At 45.4% G+C, this 20,513-nt stretch overlaps 1 protein-coding gene across 29 annotated transcripts in view; it reads left to right on the plus strand.

The window, feature by feature from the left end:
• obscnb (obscurin, cytoskeletal calmodulin and titin-interacting RhoGEF b) overlaps positions 1–20,513 on the plus strand; it is a 100,778-nt gene that overhangs the window by 58,004 nt on the left and 22,261 nt on the right. For 8 of the 29 annotated variants that reach the window (XM_080779247.1, XM_080779258.1, XM_080779271.1 and 5 more), the window contains 14 exons: positions 470–526; positions 3,487–3,756; positions 4,839–5,105; positions 6,884–7,165; positions 7,690–7,947; positions 8,216–8,482; positions 9,213–9,491; positions 11,567–11,833; positions 13,306–13,581; positions 14,780–15,052; positions 15,768–16,058; positions 16,493–16,762; positions 17,018–18,334; positions 19,478–19,759. In XM_080779247.1, the coding sequence (XP_080635373.1) occupies positions 470–526; positions 3,487–3,756; positions 4,839–5,105; positions 6,884–7,165; positions 7,690–7,947; positions 8,216–8,482; positions 9,213–9,491; positions 11,567–11,833; positions 13,306–13,581; positions 14,780–15,052; positions 15,768–16,058; positions 16,493–16,762; positions 17,018–18,334; positions 19,478–19,759 (4,656 nt within the window). Of the gene's footprint in view, positions 1–469; positions 527–614; positions 693–1,952; positions 2,220–2,356; positions 2,624–2,770; positions 3,038–3,486; positions 3,757–4,838; positions 5,106–6,883; positions 7,166–7,689; positions 7,948–8,215; positions 8,483–9,212; positions 9,492–11,566; positions 11,834–13,305; positions 13,582–14,779; positions 15,053–15,767; positions 16,059–16,492; positions 16,763–17,017; positions 18,335–19,477; positions 19,760–20,513 lie in introns of all 29 variants that reach the window. The other 21 variants (XM_080779250.1, XM_080779251.1, XM_080779252.1 and 18 more) reach the window with 8 other exon arrangements.

A 20,513-nucleotide genomic window follows, 5' to 3' on the forward strand; every position in this document is an offset into this window, starting at 1 on the left:
TGGACCTCTATGGAGCTATGGGGTGTTTTTGGGCCCAATGACAGCGCCACAACAGGCCATTATATGAACTTTCAGGAAGTCAGGATTTCCTACTGGCTTCAGACACTATTGGCTTCACTGCCCCCCTGGTTAATCCGCTAGGTGATCGTTGAATGAAAATATGAATATTTTCTTTTCTAATAATATGGATGGAGTTTCTGTATTATTTCCCCACAAATATGACAGAGGATAATAAAGAATTAGGAAAGAAAGATCCCTCTGTCTCAGGTGACCTGATGAAGAAGCAAATACAATTGCATGGCCTTATTTTCATTGGATTGAGAATGACTAGCTCTTCTGTTACTTTAAATCTGCCACTTGAGTTTAAACATTTGTGATAAATCCTTCATGCTGCTGTTCATTTGAATCACCTGCTTGATGAAGGATGTCTCATGATTTCGCAACAGTATAACTCTTATCTAAACCATAGCATCTGCAGTCGTTCCTAAAGAAGATCCCTCAAAGCAGGACATCAAGCAGAGAGAAGGTACAGAAGGCAGGGACAATTAGAAAGTGTGTCTAAACAACCAGAAGGTTCAGTTGTGTCTCATATCTCATGCATTGTATTACATCAGCAGAGAAAGAAAAACCTGCTGTTTCGGCAGTCACTGCAAAACCAGAGTCCACTAATCTCGAGGCCGTACAGAATGGAGGTATAGTTTTTGTGGTATCATTTCATCCCAGTTTTGTCTACCTGCATTTTGCAAGTTGTGCTCGGTGTATGTTTCATCTTGTGTTTTCTGCACTTGTGACTTGAACTGTCATTATTATTATTATTATTATTATACACTGTTATTTCTAAGTAAGTAAAGTGTTTTGTTCAGGTTCAGGTATTCCCAGCACCTTACTTTGGGAAAAGAAAACATTATTTTGGCATTTCATAGTTTGTGCATTTGTTGATACTGTAGCTCTCAGATCCCCCGAAGCAGAATATCAAGAGGAGAGGAAAACTGTAGTGCATCCACAGCTTTGTAATGTTTGAGCACCATGGTAGTCATTGTCCATTTGTGTGTGGCGTAATTATAGTTTTTTTGGTGTCTGAGCATTCATTCACACATTTGTCTTGGTCCGTTTGTGTTTATAGTATACATTTAAGTTGGTGATCGTTATTAATGTTATTGCAGGTTATTTATACATTGTATATCTCCTACTTTCTTTACATTAAAGTAGATGTGGGTACAAAGTCTAATGCATTGTATTACATCAGCAGAGAAAGAAAAGCCTGCTGTTTCCACTGAGTCCACTAATCTCGAGGCCGTACAGAATGGAGGTAGAGTTTTTGTGGTATCATTTCATCCCAGTTTTGTCTACCTGCATTTTGCAAGTTGTGCTCGGTGTATGTTTCTTAATTAGTTCATCTTGTGTTTTCTGCACCTGTGTGCACCGTGTGACTTGAACTGTCTTGGTTATTTCTAAGTAAATATTGTTTTGTTCAGGTTTGCTGAATTTGAATTGTACGTATTCCCAGCACCTTACTTTGGGGAAAAAAACATTATTTTGGCATTTCATAGTTTGTGCATTTGTTGATAGCTCTCAGATCCCCCAAAGCAGAATATCAAGAGGAGAGGGAAACTCTAGTGCATCGACAGCTTATGTTTGAGCACCATGGTAGTCATTGTCCATTGTCATGTGTGTGTGTGGTTTATTGTTTTGTGGTGTCTGAGCATTCATTCACACATTTGTCTTGGTCTGTTTGTGTGATTTATACATTAGTAAATTGTATTAGTATTGTTGGCCGATTTTGATCTGATTTCATGCTGGAAACTCCCACTCCCATGGGTGATGTAAGAGCATGGTGAATCTCCTTTTTGCATTTTATATAGATTAGTCTTCATATGTGGTATCAAATCTGATAATTTGCGGGTCACACATTTTGGGCCTCCACTTAATTACATACCACCTTCACTCCCTAGTTCTTCCAGTCACGTTCACTCGAGAGCTGCGGAGCCAGAATGCTGAGGAGGGTGGCTGTGTTACCCTGCACTGTGAGCTCTCTAAACCTGGGGTCCCCGTGGAATGGAAGAAGGGGACACAGGCTCTTAAGTCTGGAGAAAAGTACCGGCTGAAAGAAACGGGACGTATTTCTGAACTCCAGATCTCGGATTTGAACCCTGGAGACACGGGAACCTATTCTTGCTGTGCAGAGGCCGCGGAAACCTCGGCCACTCTTATAGTAAATGGTAGGACGTTGGTTGTTTTGCTGGTATAGAAAGACTCCTTCAGCTTTTTGTTTATTTGTGCTGCTTACCTTTGCTGAATTGTTTTGCGGGAACTGTAGGTTAGATAATCATCACTTATTATTCCTTTTTTTCGTCAGCTCTCCCGGTTACTTTCACTAAAGAGTTGGAGAGCCAGGAGGCCGAGGAGGGAGACAGTGTGTCACTGCGCTGTGAGCTCTCTAAACCTGGGGTCGCGGTGGAATGGAGGAAGGGAGAGCTGGGTCTTTGTCCCTGTACCAAATACGATATCGCACAGAAAGGACACAGTGCCACGCTAGTGATCCGTGATGTAGACGTGGAGGACTCGGGTAGCTACACGTGTGACAGTGGTTATCGTCAAAGCACCTCACGACTAATTGTGAAGGGTATGTTATGAGTAGAAACCGTTTTCCGCCACTTGTTTATTTTCTTGTGATGGGGTGTCAACACATCACTCCCCCCCCCCCCCCATAATGTCTTCTCTCGTGTCTTACAATATGTATTCCGTTTTTACACCATCCCCCACCCTGTAGCCCAACCAGTCTTTTTCAAGACCCAGCTACAGAACGTAGACAGGGAGGCGGGGGAGATAGCCATTCTCCGCTGTGAGACCACCAAGCCGGGCGCTAGGGTGGTCTGGAGACGCGGCGACAGGGTGATCGAGTCGAGCAGCAAGTACCAGCTGAAACAGGACGGGTCCCAAGCACAGCTAATCGTCTATACGCTGCAGGGAGACGACTCTGGAGAGTACTCCTGTGACTCTGGGAACCAGAAGACCTCGGCCATTCTCACGGTGCATGGTAGGGATTATTATAGCAAGGATCCTGTCATCCTTTCTTCATCGTCCCCTCTCGATCACATTCCTCGCCTCTGGCGTCATTCCCACCTTTCCTTGTTCCTAAATCGTTCCTTGTTCACATGCCCTTTTCCCATCCTAACCACATTTCACCCAATGACTCACCCATGTAACACATCCAGTTGGGAGATAATTCAACGCATTCCTGATTCTATTTTTTGATTCAACCCATGTGTCTGGCACTTTTCCTGTTTTTCAATCATTTCCTTCTGTCCCTTTTTTTTGTCTTCTTTTGTAAGCACATCCTCTCTTTGCTTGTCTTGTCTTGCCTTGACATTCCCTCTAACAAACCTTGAATCACCGGAAAACGAAATGTTGATCACTGTGCATACACCCTCATGTTGAACAAAGTGAGTATATCCCAACCACTCCAATCCTTTCCCCTCCAAACAGAGGTTGTGGTTACCATAGTGAAGTACTTGGAGAGCTGCGTGGTGCACGAGGGGGACGACGTCCACTTTGAGTGCCAGGTTTCTCGCGAGGACGCGCCGCTGGCCCAGTGGAAGCTCCAGGACGTCCCTCTGCAGAGCAACGAGATGAACTTGATCCAGCACGAGGGCCGGGTGCACAGCCTCACGCTCAGAGGAGTCACCAAGGTCGACTCGGGCACCGTAACCTTTTCAGTGGGCAACCACACTTCCACTGCCTCTCTGACAGTACGAGGTAAGAGGAACCTTTTTCCCCCGCTATGGAAGTATATGAAGAAATAATCTTCATGTTTCTTTCATCAACCATGCAGGCTCCTGTCTCGCGTCTGCAGTTGTGGACATTTTAAACAAAGCATTCCACGTTGGATGCTATTGATTTCCAAATGTTCATCTCATTCCCTCTCACTTCCCACTTCATCATGTCCATATTTCACACCGAACCTCCTCATACTCTAAAGGACATTCTCTACATCTCTAACTGAGGACGTTCCACAGACATCCAACAGTTTTACGGTGTCATTATTGTCATATATTAACATGGGCACAGTGACATATTGACATGCATTGTCAACAACTTGCGTATCAGTTGTTCTCGTAACCTGATAATGGAGGAATGCTCCACTGAACATTTGTATTGAAAAATGAAAATTGTTTTGATGTACATTGCTGAACAATACTGTTTCAGAGAAGAAGTGAGAGTGTGCCAGGATTTTCAACAGTCTTATTCTATAAATGCTGATGAAGGCCTGAGTAGCCGAAATGCGTCCGTTTATCGGAGACTGCTGCTGCGGTAAATGAAGCAACTCAAAGAAAGATTATGTTGTGCACCCGTCTTTCCTTTTCTTAAACCACGGTCAGTTGAGCAATGAGCTCAACTGAACTTAACTTAGCTTGGGATTTCAGTCCCACCGTATTCTTATTCTAGTCATGTTTCTCTTGTATGCCTCCAAAATCGCTTAGTTGAATATTTCCTTTGAGGATACCGGTAAGTCTATATGTCATCATTCCCATGCTCACTCCTTACTCCTAAACCTTGACGGTCTCTCATAAAACTTCTCAACATGTTCACATAACCTAGAATGGTCTCAGCGTGCTCACCTAACCTACAATGGGCTCTCCTAAACATTCTCAACACGTTCACCTACACTATGACGGTCTCTGGTAAAACTTCTCAACATGTTCACATAACCTATAATTGTCTCAGCGTGTTCACCTAACCTGGACTCTCAACCTGTTCACCCATCTCCTATAGTATTATGGTCTCGGACTCGGTGCGTTCGTATCTTCACCTAACTTATGACGGTATCTCTCTGGCAGTGGCTCCAGTGTTATTCAAGAAGGGCCTCGACAGCCAGGCGGTGGTGGAGGGCGGCGAAGCCACCCTGTCCTGTGAGGTCTCCAGTCCGGATGCCAAGGTGACCTGGAGGAAGGGTTCCGTTCTGCTCTCCCAGGGAGAGAAGTACTCTGTGGAGCATAGAGGCTCCACCCACGTGCTTGTGGTTCATAAGCTGAAGACGGACGATGGCGGAGATTACATCTGCGATACAGGAGACAAGCAGAGCACAGCCACGCTGACTGTCAAAGGTAAAAGACAACCTCAGAGTTAATGTCTCGTGACTAGAGGTACAGATAGAAATCCTGCAGGCTGATGCCTGGAATCCCGGGACCCTAATAATAATTTGTCAAACTGACATAAAACAAAATAGCACATATTCAGGAATAGGAAGGTAGGAATGCTTTATTTTTTAGTACTCGCGAGCACAAGCATTTTTTGTTTTGACCTGCTCTCACCTCTTATATTACACGTAAGCAATAGTAAGTAGTAAGAAAGTGTTAAAGGGTGAGTTGGCGAGTTTAGACCTATTAATATAATTTATTATAATTTATACTTGGTTGTGCACTGGTGTTTTGCACCAAAAATAGCCGATCTACAAGCTCAGAACGAGTCGCAATGTGACACGTTGTGAGGCTATTTTCAGTATGCGACACCCATGTGAAACTGTAAAGAATAATAGCTACAGATGTGTCTGGAAAAATGGCAAGCTCCCGTTTATACGATCTAGCTGTACTCCAAACTAAATATTTGAAACTAGCTCCAACTAGAAAAACCTCAGAACACAGGTCTCCACCAGGCCAGGTAGCTTATTGTGGGCCAGCAAATTAAAAAACAAACAACATGGTGGAAAGCTTGTGGGACGCTTGGACGATGCATTCATGATTTGAGGAATTTTGTTCAAAACGGGCCACTCCTGGAAAGTTTGGAAGCCAATCTTAGCCAATCAAGATGGAATATGACAAATTGGATAGGTTTCGTTTGGGTAAAATCTGTTCTGTAGGAGTAATATAAAGAAATCACACCCATGTGAAGTGAGGGGCGCTCTTATCATCTTACAACATCGAGGAGGGAATTTGGTATAATACAACGACTCAAACTTAATACATACAGTTATGTTTTACGTGTAACCTCTATTAATCTAAGTCTAACTCATGTTGCTATGATTAGGTGATGTAATGAGGATGTAAAACAAACGGTGTCAAAACAAACATTAAATTCTCTTTATTGTTAATGGCATTTAATGTTTGTGTTAGGGATAAGATGACGTACAGTCAATGGCGTTTTTAAAACAAACATTAAACCTGTATAATATACGTAGGAGGGGCTAGCGCCCCTCAAAAATGTATTATGCCAAAAACCGGCCTTCCTTACTCCTATAACAGGTCGATGTGATGTTTGGGGAAAAGGTTCTGCTCTAGCCTCCAGGGAGTTTGCGTGTACAGTGTCACCACATTCTGTCCAACGGTGCTGGAGATTTACTGTCCACAGACAGAATCACAGATGGACGGACACACAAAAACATGGCCTCGGCCTGAGTCGGCCATGCCTTCGTCCTGGTGGAGACGAAAGCTCCAACAGGGAGGCTGAGAATAAAAATATGTAAAGTACCGGTACATCAATTGAAAGTTTCTGCCATTCACAAAACTATTTTTATTTGTTGCACTGCAAACTGCACTGGCATATTTTGAGTTTCGCATACCACCAGGTCAGGTTGTAAACATTTGCATCTGGAGAGAGTAGCGTATGGGAGAACATTATCCACTGCGTGAAAATGGCACTGTAATGTTAGCTTTCTGGTCTGCAAAGGTAAAGGTAACAATTTCACAGGCTAGCGTTCCTAGAACAATTTTGACAGTACCTACTACTTGCAATTCTTGTTAGCATCAGGATAAGAGGCAGTTTATATATTCATGTAAAACGGTCCAACCTCATGGTGATGCACATCTTTAACGATTCCTGTTGAGAACCCCTGCTCCTCAGATGTGCTCAATTGACCTTCCCCATCATCATCCCCATTCACCTTCAGAGCGAGTGCGCATCGTCCGAGAACTCTATGATCAGACCGGCGTGATCACTGGCCAGGACGCCCTCTTTGAGGTCGAACTGACACACTCGGGAGTCACCGATGTGGAATGGTGGCTCGGAGACAATCCCCTGCAAAACAATGACCTAAACGAGATGAGCTGCCAGGGCAGAGTGCACCGCCTGGCACTGAAGATGGTCACCACGGATGAATCGGGAGACGTGGCCTTTGTCGTGGGAGCCGAGAAGACCGTGTGCGCTCTCCTGGTGCAAGACAAACCCAAAGGTAATGGACATGACATGGCCACTAAGAGGTCTTTAATCCCTGCCATCTCATGCCATTCCATCATCCATCAAGCAGCTTTGCTTTTGCTAATGGAAGATCTGCTGCCAAGCCCGCCGCCATTCCCCCCCCCCCCCCCCCCCCTTTCATCTTAACCTTCCCAGACGTGTTCTTAGATGTGATCTACACATCCCCATGGCCTTCACTTTATAGCATTTGCTATAAAACGAAGCGCCACCTAAAAGGCTAACACAGACATTTGCATTAGACTAGATTGATTGCTAAAACTGTCATTGTTCAAATGGAGAAGGGCAGTTTGAAATGTGGCTCTAATATTTTGTCATGATAGCCTGAAATCTGAATATTGCATGGAAGTAAAGTAACTGTTAATATGCTGATGCTGACAAGTTTAAGGTAAGTATTTGCTCTATTGTAAAAGTCACCGCATGCATCCGTTTCTATTTATCTAAATTATAATTATTTATAAAAGCAGGTAACATATAGTCTTGGGTTTCCCATATCCGCAGTGCTAATACTAGAGAGTCCACATGACACTGTGGCCCTAGAGGGTGAGACTGTCACCCTGGCCTGCACCGTCTCTGACCCCAAGGCCGCTGTCACCTGGAGCAGGAACAATCTGGTCATCAGTGCAGGTCTCAAGTACGACCTGAAAATGTACGGAGCTTGCCATCAGCTCCGCATCCACAACCTGTTTCCTGAGGACTCTGGGACGTACACCTGCGATACGGGAGACAGTCGGTGTGAAGTCATCTTAACTGTGGAAGGTAAAGAACGACGCCGGCGCTAGGAGAAAAAACAAAGTCCTTTACCTGTTGCTTGCCTTCCGAGACTGTGGATCAAGATTAAAGGATTCGGTTGAAACTCACAATGCAACATTCTTGAATGTCCCTTGTCCTCTTTAACATGCACCCTGGTCCGCTCTCAACAACATACATCATCGAAAAATCTACTTTTATCTCCCCAGCAGCAAAGATTCGTGTCTTCAACCTCCCCCCGTTTCATTTTCTGCTGTTTTTTTAACTCGTCCACCAGGTGCCCCCGCGTTCTTCCAGAAAGAGCTGCAGAGCCAGGAGGCCGTGGAGGGGGACGATATTACGTTTCGCTGCGAGCTCTCTAAGGCGAGCGCTCGCGTCGAGTGGCGGAAAGGCGGCGTGGTCCTCCACGCGGGTAAGAAGCATGAGATGAGTCAGGAAGGGTGCGTCCGCCAGCTCTCCGTGCGGAACGTGGAGCTCGAGGACAACGGGTACTACACGTGCGACGCCGGGGACCAGCTCACCACCGCCTCTTTGAAAGTGCAAGGTACTAGTATTCAAGGTTTCAATATGCTCGTTGTCTCTCTGTCCCCCATGGTCTCTGCCTCGCGTCACTGAGCGGATCTGTCATCACTTTTTTACGGTTGAGCTGGAGAATGTCAATGGGAGACATCTTCCGCAATTTCTTGTGAAAATGTTAACTTTAAATTTTACATTTTTAATACTGTACGTAGGCCTATCTGTAGGCCTCTATACTTTTTTCTATGTACAGTACACATATGCAGTAGTTTTATAACAAAGGATTTGTTTGTCCTAAACGTACAGTACAGTATGCGTAATGTGAAAACCTGAGTTTGTATGTGTGTATCAGTGTTGGTTTTGACAGCATTTTGATTCATAGTCAGTCATCTTTTAAATAGTTTGCATTTAGTTTTTATCTTAGTTACCTGGAATGTTTTAGTGTTTTAGTCGACTAAACTTTAGTTGATTCAGTCTACTAAAATGTGTTTTGGTGTGCCCTTGATGCCGTCATAATGGCTGATTTTATACTTGCTGAAAGTAGCAGATCTACAAGCTCACAACGTGTCGTGCTGCGATGCATGTGAGCTTGTAGATCAGCTATTTTCAGCATGCAACCAAACATACAGTACAATGACTTTGTTTTCTTCAGTGGAAAAAAAAGGTAGTCGGCGAACGTTTTTCGTCATAGCTTTAGGCGACGAAATCAAACACTGGTGACTGTGTATATGTATATGTGTGTGTGTTTCACTCTGCAGTGAAAGAGGTCTCCATTGTGTCTGGTTTAAAGCCCACCGACGTCTTTGTTGGGGAGTGGGCCACGTTCTCCTGTCAGCTGTCCGGTAGGGCAGCCGGCGAGGTGCAGTGGTGGCTGGACGGCACCTTGCTGGCGCACGGCCCGTTCACTGAGATCGGGCTGAGCCACGGCGGCCACGTCCACACGCTCACCTTAAAGAACCTGGCGCCAGACGACTCTGGCACGGTCACGTTTAAAGCCGGCGGCGCGCTGCTGTCCACAGCAAAGCTCTTAGTGAAAGGTATCAGGGTTAGAAGTGGCCGGGTCAGAGATGTGGCTGCTCATTTCTCAAGACATTCAGGGAAAAGGAGCAAAAATCACTTGAACTCTTTTCTCCCCCAGAGCCTGCAGTTTGATAAATCCCTCTGTTTTCCGAGCAATAATGTACTTTTAAGCAATGGCAGTATTTTTTGTATTCTTCCTAATACAGTATTTTATGTTATGGGCAAATTTTTACACGTACATTAAAACTAAATTATTTCACTGTTTATGGTGAAATTATGGATTATTTGATACACAGTAATAATAAGAAAGAAATTTAGAGTATTGTACAGTGTCCTTGAAAGAGTTCTAGGCTCCTTGAATGAATTGACAGATGTTGAGTAGAAGCTGGCTGCGTAACTTGTGATTTCTGTGCCTCATCCGTGCATGAGCAGAAATGGTTTCTCATTTCATTAATAATAACGGCATTAGAGTGATTCATGCTCTGCACAATACAATCCCAGTCTTAATTTAACTCACAGGTACATGTGTGTTCATATATCCTCTCCCCTGAGTTAAATTAACACCAAAGGATTTGTACAGTGTTGCTTTGGTTTAAAAATAAACACATGCCACTGGAGCAGCACCACTAGAAAGGAAAAACCCGGGCGGCAAACTTGTTTCAAGCCGGTTTAGGTAGCGTGGCCAATGTTGCGGATGTGTTAAAGCTTTCTAATGGTTATAATCATTGCTATTTATCTTGGTGGTCATTGCATATCTTTATGTGTAGACATTCTGGTAGAGCTCTGTCTGAATTAGTTTTGTATCTATTATTACTGTCGGAAGTCAATATCCTCGGTGGTAATTGTATAATGTGTGATTCTCGTATAGGCTTGATTTTGGAAACATGAATTCTTTACTTAGGTGTTTGTGGTGTATAAGTGTGGACTTAGAGGTTCACATTAGGGAAGTGCTGCTCCACCCCATCCACTCAGGCTGGTCATTGTCCCATACTTACCTTTTTAGTGTCACCTCCACCTGTCCCTGTCCCTAACGCTCCCACTACTATCATGATACCTCTATCCCCCCTCCTCCCTCCTAATCCTCCCATAGTGGCTGCTAGCGCTTATTGGTCATCGATGTGGTGACCATGACCCTGAACATTGACGTTTGGGCTTTTTAACCCCTATTCAGTTTGAGGGAAAAACAGAAAACATTACCACCTCACACACCCATAAACAGACACATACATATCTGCCAAGGAGATGATAAATGGACACTTTGTCAATTTAACACTTTACAGTGTATCATGTGCCATGAAAAACCCCATTTGGTTTAAAAATAATGATTCTGTCTGGAGAGATGAACTGTTTAAGGAGTGCAGTCAGCCCCCAGGCAAACGATTGATGTACTTTGACCTCCCTTTCTAATCATGTCAAACGCAGTCTGCCAATTAGAATAACGGACGCTCTAATATGGATCAATTCATAGGTCAGCAGTTTGGTCCACACTCCGACCTATGGAATATGAAAAGTAGGACTAGAAATACAATTTCAGTCTCATGAGCCAGCTGTGGAAATAAGCACAAAAAATAAATGAATGACATTGTTGTTTATCCAATCTAGTAAATCAGTGGGAGTCATCAATTGGAATTGTCACCTCCTCTATTTTGGCACCTAAGCGTTGCCAGTCTTTAGAATACATATTACTGAACGAGTAGCAACCTGCTTTCCAAAAGGCCTGTACAGCTCCAGCACACAGATGCACAAGCGTCACCGCAAACCTTTCGTAAATTCAGCCCATAATTTGTACATGCGGTTTACGGTTGGACACTACCCAAAGTGGTAAATGCTCCATTTACAGTATGTAGCGAGTTTCTCAAAAGTGCTTCATAAAGTGCATTCATTTACATTCACACATATACATATCACTACCGTATCGCTACACAATTAATGATCACCCAATACTACTACTGTACTCCATAGTACTACAACGGGGGGTTACAAAGTCCATACGGCATGCCGTTCAGCATGTCCGGCGCATGTCCGTATACGTCTTACGGGCCAAGCCCATATGACTCCATGATGACGCCCTTGACCCCTCACCCTCCCTCAGATCCCACGGTAGAAGTGGTGAGCGAGATGCAGGACCTGCAGGTGGCCGAAGGCCAAGCGGCCGAGTTCATCTGCCAGTACTCGCGGCCGGTCAAGGCCCAGTGGAGCAAAGACGGGCAGCCGTTACAGCCCGGCGGCCAGAGGGTGGTAGTGGAGCAGGACTGGAATGTGGCTCGCTTGTACATTAGCAGCGTGTCCTCGGAGGACAGGGGAACGTACACCTGTGAGGCAGAGGGGACCTGCGTGGTCGCTTCACTGACGTTGTTAGGTGAGCTTCCACAGGAAAGGAGGAACAACTTTGAGGAAGAACCCCTCCCCGCCGCCCCTCTCTTAGCTTTTTTTAGCTAAGAAAGTAGCTGACAGGAAATGGGAGAGAGATGGGGGGATGACATGCAGTAAAGGCCGTGCCGGGCTCGGGAGTCCCTCTCTTAGCTTTGAAAAGGATTACTAGTTTCAATCCTGTGTCAAGATATTTTTAAAAGCCATAAATTGAAATGCCGTGCCCGAGATAACGAGATTAACTTCCCTTTGTCCAGGACGCCATGCCCGAGATAAAAAGATTTTACTTAGTGTGGTTAATCCAGGAAAAAACATTAAATTGCCTTTTTCTTTTTTGCATTTGTTGCCAACGACCGCTAGCGTCCACGTAAAAACGGCCAAAATCCCCGTGTGCACACACGCATGCCATCTTTAATTGCATTATGCCTCATAATGCGCTCAAAATGCGATATCCGGGGCTTGATTAGAGATTAATTTGACATACATATGACAAAAACTATGATCGCACGGGAAAAACAACCACCATTGCTCTGATGTGAGATGGCCGACCTTTAGTTCTGGTAAACATCCGCTAGCTTTTTCTGGTGGTCGTTCAGGCACTTGGCAGGGTAGAGCTCTGGCGCCCTCTGGCATCGAAGGAGTTTTAATATAATGTACATAATTTTGCACAGCTATCGAAATTGGGAATGTGCACTACCAGTACAGTATGTGCACATGCTTATATTTCCAAAATGTAAATATTGCATTTTGGAATGCAATCTTTAATATTACTAGTGAAAAGGGTTGGTGGAGCAGACTTACTGCTCTACTCTTCTTCAGGTATGACACCAGATTAATATTACTAGTGAAAAGGGTTGGTGGAGCAGACTTGCTGCTCTTCTTCAGGTATGACACCAGATTGAAACCACCTGAAGGTGTGGTGTGTGTGTGTAGAACGGCTCGTGCGATCGACTTCACACTCGACAATGCACTTAACTTGGATCCTCAGCAATACACCTGCCAAGTGTGAAGGCGACCAGATAAACGGTTTGCGAGATACCCTGCTCGGAGCACCCTGTGCCGGTTCTGGAGAGACGTTAAAACCGAGCGACTTCATACTCGAGCCGATACGGAACTCGGTCTTCAGTTACAGCAAGTGGGGAAGTCAATCCGATGAACTGTTCTTGCGATATGTGAAGGACAGACAGACAAACGGATATTCCTGGACTTTATAGAAAGATACTGTAGTAGTCCATTTCACTACTCAACATAGTGCTGTACTGATTTCTTGATTTTTACCAGTGCCATTTGCTCTGTCTTCTTTTTCTTTGCTTTATCCTTATTTTTATTCTTATTATTTACTATTGTTACCATTGACATGTTTTGTTTTTATTGTTGTGATGCACGTCAACATCATGAAGCTCACGTACAAATAATGATTTTTATTTTTTTGTCTCTTTTTATCACATATGCACTCTACAGGTAAGCCCATTGAAATTGTACAGGGGCTGGAAAACGCAGAGACCATCGATGGCGGTGAGGCGTTGTTTGAATGTGCCATCTCTCGCCCTGAGAGCAAGGACTGCCGCTGGCTTCTCAATGGCAAACCAATAAAGGAGTCACCAAATGCTGAGATTGTGACATTTGAGAATGGCCGTCGTCACCTGCTCCTGCTGAAAGAGTTACATGTTGAAGACACTGGCATCATGACCTTCCAAGCTGGCACAGCATCCACATCGGCCCAGCTTTCTGTCAAGAGTGAGTTAACCGAGCATATGTTATACGGCCTTAATGCAGGATTGATATGAGTCATGCTGCTATTACAGTTCAGTATGTATTTATTTATTTGTTGTTTTATCCGTTTACCATTGGGGAGCACGTTGGAACATTGGTTTAAAAAGGTTTTATAGATACCCTTAACATGAGGTAAGTCAAAATATTGTCCATCATATTTATCCGTTGCTTCTGTGCTCTGTGATTGAGGAACTGGAAGTAGCGATGATAAGCCAGATAGGACAACCTTCTTTTTTGTATTTAAATACTTTACTTAAAGCTAATTCATTACAAACTGGCCACTGCCATTCACATAACAGACTGACTGCAATAGCGCACGCATTGTGCAATACTCTCTGGGAAAACACACCAATAGAGTGGCAGAACGTTACTGTAGGTACCATAATAGTGAGAAATGCAAAAGCTGACACCATTCACTCTCATTTTATGATAGATAGATAGATAGAAATTTGTTTGTCTCAAAATCACACCTTTCAAAGGAAAACAAGAGCAAACAAGTCTTCCAACATTATAAATAATGTATGTGGGGGGAAGTGAAATGGTTGTAATCATGTCATATTACCCTTGGAATACATTCTCTAGTGCAGTTGAGTAATTTATTGAGAATATCACAAGCCACGCTGAATAAGAAACAGAGACTTTAGAACCGTGGAGATCTCATGCACAAATACAATACATTTTAGAAGCAAGACGGTAATCAGATTCAGGAAAAAGCCACTCAACCACGGAGAGGTCTCCACTGTTTGCAGCAGAGACGAGTGATAAACTAATAATGGCCTACCTTGCTCAGAATCTTTATGTGCCCAGAATCTCATCGGTATGATGGTCACGTTATCGATTTTGTTCACCTTCAAGGTGAATACAATGGATAATCCCGGTTTATAACCGCTGTGAACGCTTCGATTCTCTTCTGTAACAGTTTTTAGGGGCGCTAGCCCCTCCAAAGCATGGCTTTCCGAAATTACGTCATAGGCCAGCCAAGTCTATGAACTTTAATGTTTTGTTTAGGGTAAATTATGGTAAGACGTAGCACTGATTTATGCAAAAAAACTAAAAATCTAAAATGGAGGTACTGTAGGTGGTTTCCTTCCGACAGCAACACATTACTAATAGTGAGAATGCTTTACTCACACTGTTTCTCTGCTTCCTGTGTTGTACTTAGGGTGGAAAGTGGAGGTTGTGAAGGGTCTGGAGGACAAGGTGGCCTTGGTGGGTGAGAAGGTGGAGTTCTGTGTGGAGCTGACTGAGCCTGTCCCTATGGTGGAAGTTGCCTGGTATGCCAACGGTGTGGAACTGAAGGCAAACGAATCCTGGGCCATGAGGGCTGATGGCTGCTCTTACCGTCTCGTCCTCAGACAGGCAACTGCCTTACCCCAGCAGGAAATCACCTTTGCAGCAAGAGAAGGTCTCTCCCTGGCCAAACTCACCATCATCAGTAAGTGTTGGAGAAACACTTCTCTAGCCTCAGAGACTAATTTTATACTGACGAATTTGTAGAGGAGGAGGGAGACCCGCCCGCACACTGTCACTTGCTGGTTCAAGAGCTTTTTATTTAATGGCCAAATGCAACGCTTCGGTCCTTCGACCTTCCTCAGGCATGATTCAGAATAGGCTGACATGTCACTAAATACATTTCACAGGTATAGACAACCAATCAGAAACACGTAATCATCAAAACAGGTGGCATGTGTCTCTTAAAGTTGCAGTGCCTCTGTGACATTCCTCAGATACTATTGAAAATAACAAATAACAATAATACAGGGACAGAATACTGACGAATTTAACAAAATGTATTATAGCTTATTAGCTTCAATTAATCTTTTCCTTGGATATTTGGATTCCATTGCTTGTTTGTTGTGCCAAATAGCAGAAAACCTTTTTTTTTCTTTTTTGCATTCGTCTGTTCATCAGGTTTAAACCAATGTAGTTTTTCTGTTGCCGATAATGATTAGGCTACACTCATTTAACTCATTTAATCAGATTAATCACTTTATTCAAATGAGGGTGATGTCAGACATTCAAGGCTTCATTCAAAAATAGAAGCTTTAAATATCATAAAAGCCATCAACATTGTATGAATTTATTTATTTTCCTCTTCATCGGTGTTCTTAGAAACCTCTTGACGGTCGATATGTATTTCTCCCCCATAGCCGTGCCAGACCCTCCTGAAGACCCAGAGGTTCTCAGCAAGGACAAGCAAACGGTCACGCTTTCCTGGTTCACTCCTCTGCACGACGGAGGCAGTCCCGTCCTGGGCTACAGGGTGGAGATGCGGGTCGGCGACAGCATCCTCTGGCTGCCGTGCCATTCGGAGCCAGTGTGCAACACAGAGTTTGTGGCGGAGAACCTCATCCCGGGCAGTGGCTACAGGTTCCGAGTGGCAGCTTTGAACAGAGCGGGCCTCGGGGAGCCCGTCCAACTGCCTCAGGCGGTGCAGCTTGGTGCGTATATACGTTTATGGCGTGACCTTTGAATGGGGCATGATTGCCAATGACTATTCAAATACCAAATCATCATCACATGTCTGCATAAACTGTCAACTATTACTCTCAGTGTTATCATTTACAATTAACACAGTAGATGATTTATTTTTTAATGTTTTTTTGTTGTTGTGGCTTTCGCCTTTATTTTATATTTTTTATGGAGGGATAGGCAGTAGGCTGACAGGAAATGGGGAGAGAGATGGGGGGGGGGTGACATGGAGTAAAGGCCGTCGGGATCGGGAGTCGAACCCGCTGCACACTGCCAGACTGGATTACCAGCCAAGGTGCCTGGACCGCTGAGCCACGGCCCAGGCCACAGTAGATGGTTCTAACAGTGTATAATTATCGTGTATATAATTACGATATGACGTCTGATTCTTTCTCTCACACAGAGGCTCCGGTGGCGGTGACGGAGCCGTTGACTTGTCCCGACCTGCAGGCAGGTAAGATGGCGCGTGTGGAGTGCCAGCTCTCAGTAGGGGGCCGATCGGTCACATGGCTGAAAGACAGCAAGGAGCTGGAGTCAGGGGTTAAGTACCAGTTCATCACGGAGGGCAAGCAGCAAGCGCTGTTGATTAAGGACTTTGAAGATGGCGACCAGGGAGTGTACACCTGTGTGGCCTCCAGTGAGGCCGAGAGCTCCATCAACCTCACCATAAAAGGTAAAGAACCGCATCGCTGAAGCCGCTTTCCTCGCATGGCTTCTGTTGTTTTTGTGCCGTGTCTAGTCCTTAGTCCGTCAAACTAATTTGGAGTCCCACGCAAAGGGTTTATTAATGGTACGTTTTGGTCAGTCGGGAATCAAATGCGGTGTGGCTCTCTCTCACTGGCTGGGTAAGTTGTGTTGTGTGGATTCCTTTTTCTTTTCATTTTTTCTTTTTAACAAAACAATGTCGGGTGCACTGCTGTGGTTCTAGGTGGAGAGGTACAGCAGCCAGAGAATGAGGAAGGGGGTCAGCCCGGCCTGCCCCCCGAGGCTGCTGCAGAGGGGGCCCTCAACGAGCTGTGGGAGGCCTCGGCTAAGAAACGCCGCATGAGCCGAGAGCCTACCCTCGACTCCATCTCGGAACTGCCCGAGGAAAGTGGCAAAGGAGGCCACGGTAAAGTGTCAGAGGAGGTCAAGGAGGCGCTGGAGAAAGTGGAAACAAAGGAGGAGGAGAAGAAAGTGGAAACAAAGGAGCAGGAGGAGAAGGCAAAGGCTGTCGAGCCCAAGAAACGGACGGAACCCGGCTCGGAGGACGAGTCGCTTTCAGGTGGTTTTAATCTGGTGTCGTACCTGAAGAAGAGCAGCAAGTCTGTTCACATCACGGACGAGCAGACGGACACTCTGGCCACCGAGAGGTTCTACGCACAGTTCCAGATGTCTGAGCAGACCGTGGTGACACAGGCCACCGTCGAGGACATCAGCGTCCTGGAGATCGGCAACGAGGACGAGCCTGAGCTCACGGGCGCCGCCATCAAGATCCAGGCGGCCTTCAAGGGCTACAAGGCCCGCAAGGTCATGCGACCCGTCTTCAAGGACACCTTCAAGGACCAGAGCAAAGAGCCCGGCGGAACCGTTCACCTGGAGTGCGTGGCGGAGGGGAAACCCGACAAGGTGCGCTGGCTGAAGGACGGGGAGCCCCTGGCGGACGGCAAGCACCACCACATCGACATTTACAACGACGGCACCTGCACCCTGGTCATCACGGCCGTCACCACCAAGGACACGGGCGTCTACGCGTGCGAGGTCACCAACAAATTCGGCGTCACGGGCCACAGCGGCAAGGTGACGGTGGGGGCCGAGCGGGAGTCGTCCGCCCGGCGCCCACTGACTGTCGGCTACAGCACCGACAGCGAGGCGGAGAGCAGCGACATGGACGAGTCGCTGAGGCTGGCCAGCCGGCGGCTCCGCCGCCTCCTGCGCTGCAGTCTCCCCCCGGACGTGGCGGAGGAGCCCTTCCTCAGCGCCGAAGAGGGCGACCTCCTGCATGCCGGCGGACCGGACCCCCAGTCGTACCGCGAGGACGAGCGCTACATCTACATTCGCTTTGACGCGCGGGCGGAGGCCGAGGTGGCGGCGCAGCGCTTCCAGGCCATGTTCACGGCCCAGGGGGTGCCCGTGGAGACCACCATCCTGGAGGCGGGGCCCGTCAAGGCGGAGCTGCGTATCATGAAGATGGGGTACACGCAGGACGGCACGCAAACCCCCACGCAGGATAGACAGATGCCTGGGTTTATGACCGGAGCCGCTGGTAGGAAAGCAATACGAGTATCTACCTACCCTCCTTTTAATACGTATAACATGTCAATCATCATCAACATTAACCTTTGTAAACCTTCCACTCTTGGCAATATTTGGAGCTTTGGAAGAAATAATCCTTCATCCTTCAATTTCTGCTTTTTCACTTTTTAATACTCATTCAACTAAATGTGATGTCCATAGTCTCTTGATAACTGTCGTTCTGTGTTTTCCACACTGTTTGTTACTATGCTTGCTAATGTCTTTTGTGAGTTATTGGTTTGGTTTAGTCTCGTCTGTTTCTTTCTTTCGTCTGTTTTCACTACGTGTTTAATGTTAATGTAGTCTTTCCGTCTTCTCTGTTGCTTGTGTGTTTGCTACAATTGAATGCTGTGGTTTATCCATCTTTACTTCTCATTTTTGCTAATTGCTATCCATTTCCATCCACTTGTATCTAATGACTCTATTCCATTTCTCTGGTCTATTTGCATGCCGTCATGCATTCAATGTGCCATTCTTTGTGCTCAGCATTAATTTAAAACATATTGCACCATCCAGACCGGTAAGGACTGACCATATCATGGACCCAAACTGAAGGGACATCTCGCCCTGGTTCATAGAAGACAATAGAGCGCCGAAGTCCTGACGTCACTCGCTCATCCCCTGGTTCATGGACGTTTTTCCTCTATTGAAAATAACATGGGGTCATCCTAAAATCGTCTCATATAAGAGTTGTGGTCTAAAGAATAAACAAACTGTCTCAGTGATATTGTCGGGGAGGTGTCTCTGTATCGTTTATGACAGTCAGTCCCTCATATTTGATACAGTCTGTTTCTAGAGAAAATATAACTAATTCAGCAGCAGTAACATTAGTGTTTTCACTTTTCTCACCGCGAGTTGATTCTTCACATCCATTATGAGTGAAACGGCTGGGATTTTTCAAACACAGTTCTTATGAGGCGATCTAAAAATCCCCCTATGGGGGATTACAATGCAAATAAAAAGTACATGAATCCGTGGATTTAGCGCCCGGCCTCTACCGATATCGACGTCAGACTTCTGTGCTCTATTTGAACTGAACATGGATCATTTGCTATTCGGTGGGGGGTTGAATCTAACTCCTTTTTTATTTATTTTTTTATTCTTGTCCTCCCAGCTGCGCCGGTCTTCCTGACGGAGCTCCAGAACCAGGACGTCCCCGACGGCTACCCGGTCAGCTTCGACTGCGTGGTGATCGGCAAGCCGTCGCCCGCCGTGCGCTGGTACAAGGACGGCAAGGCGCTGGAGGAGAGCGACCACTACATGATCAACGAGGACCAGGAGGGCTGCCACCAGCTCATCATCACCAACGTGCTGCCCACGGACATGGGCGTCTTCCGCTGCACGGCGGAGAACAGCAGCGGCATCACCGCCACCAAGGCTGAGCTCAGGGTCGACAGTGAGTGGGAGTGCACATGATATGTCATGGGCGGTTGTTAACCCATTCTGACCTGAGATCAGATTCTAAAAAAGGTGTCCGTTTGAAAATGACAGTTTTCTGAGAGAGCTATGTTTCTATGGTCAGTCGTTGTTCGATTTTTCAAAAAATAGCTGAAGCATAATGTAATGCTGACACCAAAAGGGGTTCCCGCCCAAAATGGGATAATGATGATACACGTAATGTGCACATTTAACCCATTTAGGCCTGACGTATTTATTTTTTAAATGGCTTCTAAATCCTGACAGTGTTCTGAAATTCTTATGTTTCTATATCAGTGGTGCTCAATATTTCATGTCAAGGACCCCAAAAGCAATCATATATGTATTTGGCCACCGACCCCATCTGACAATATGTTATTCCAGGAACCCCTCAGAAGCAAAGATTTGAGTTAAAAACGTTCTGAAAGAATATATATTCAAAGATTGCACCACATTTTCACGATTAAAAAGAAATAGCAGATCTACAAGCTCGTAGCGCGGCACTACGGGAAACGCCAAAAAGGATTCCCGTCCTTTTTTTGATTGATTGAAATATTTATTAACAGTTTGCAGAATTTCAGTACATTTCAAGCACAAACTCAATACAAAGACTGTTAACTGTGAGTGGACGACCCAATTAAGCATTTTCATATGAAGGACCATTATTTATTCAGAATTTTAGCCACGGACCACCATTTGATGACATTTAGCCTCTCCGACCCAAAACTTAAGAA

This window comes from Protomyctophum bolini (genome assembly GCF_963924005.1).
Source record: "Protomyctophum bolini genome assembly, chromosome: 12".
NCBI classification, from domain to species: domain Eukaryota; kingdom Metazoa; phylum Chordata; class Actinopteri; order Myctophiformes; family Myctophidae; genus Protomyctophum; species Protomyctophum bolini.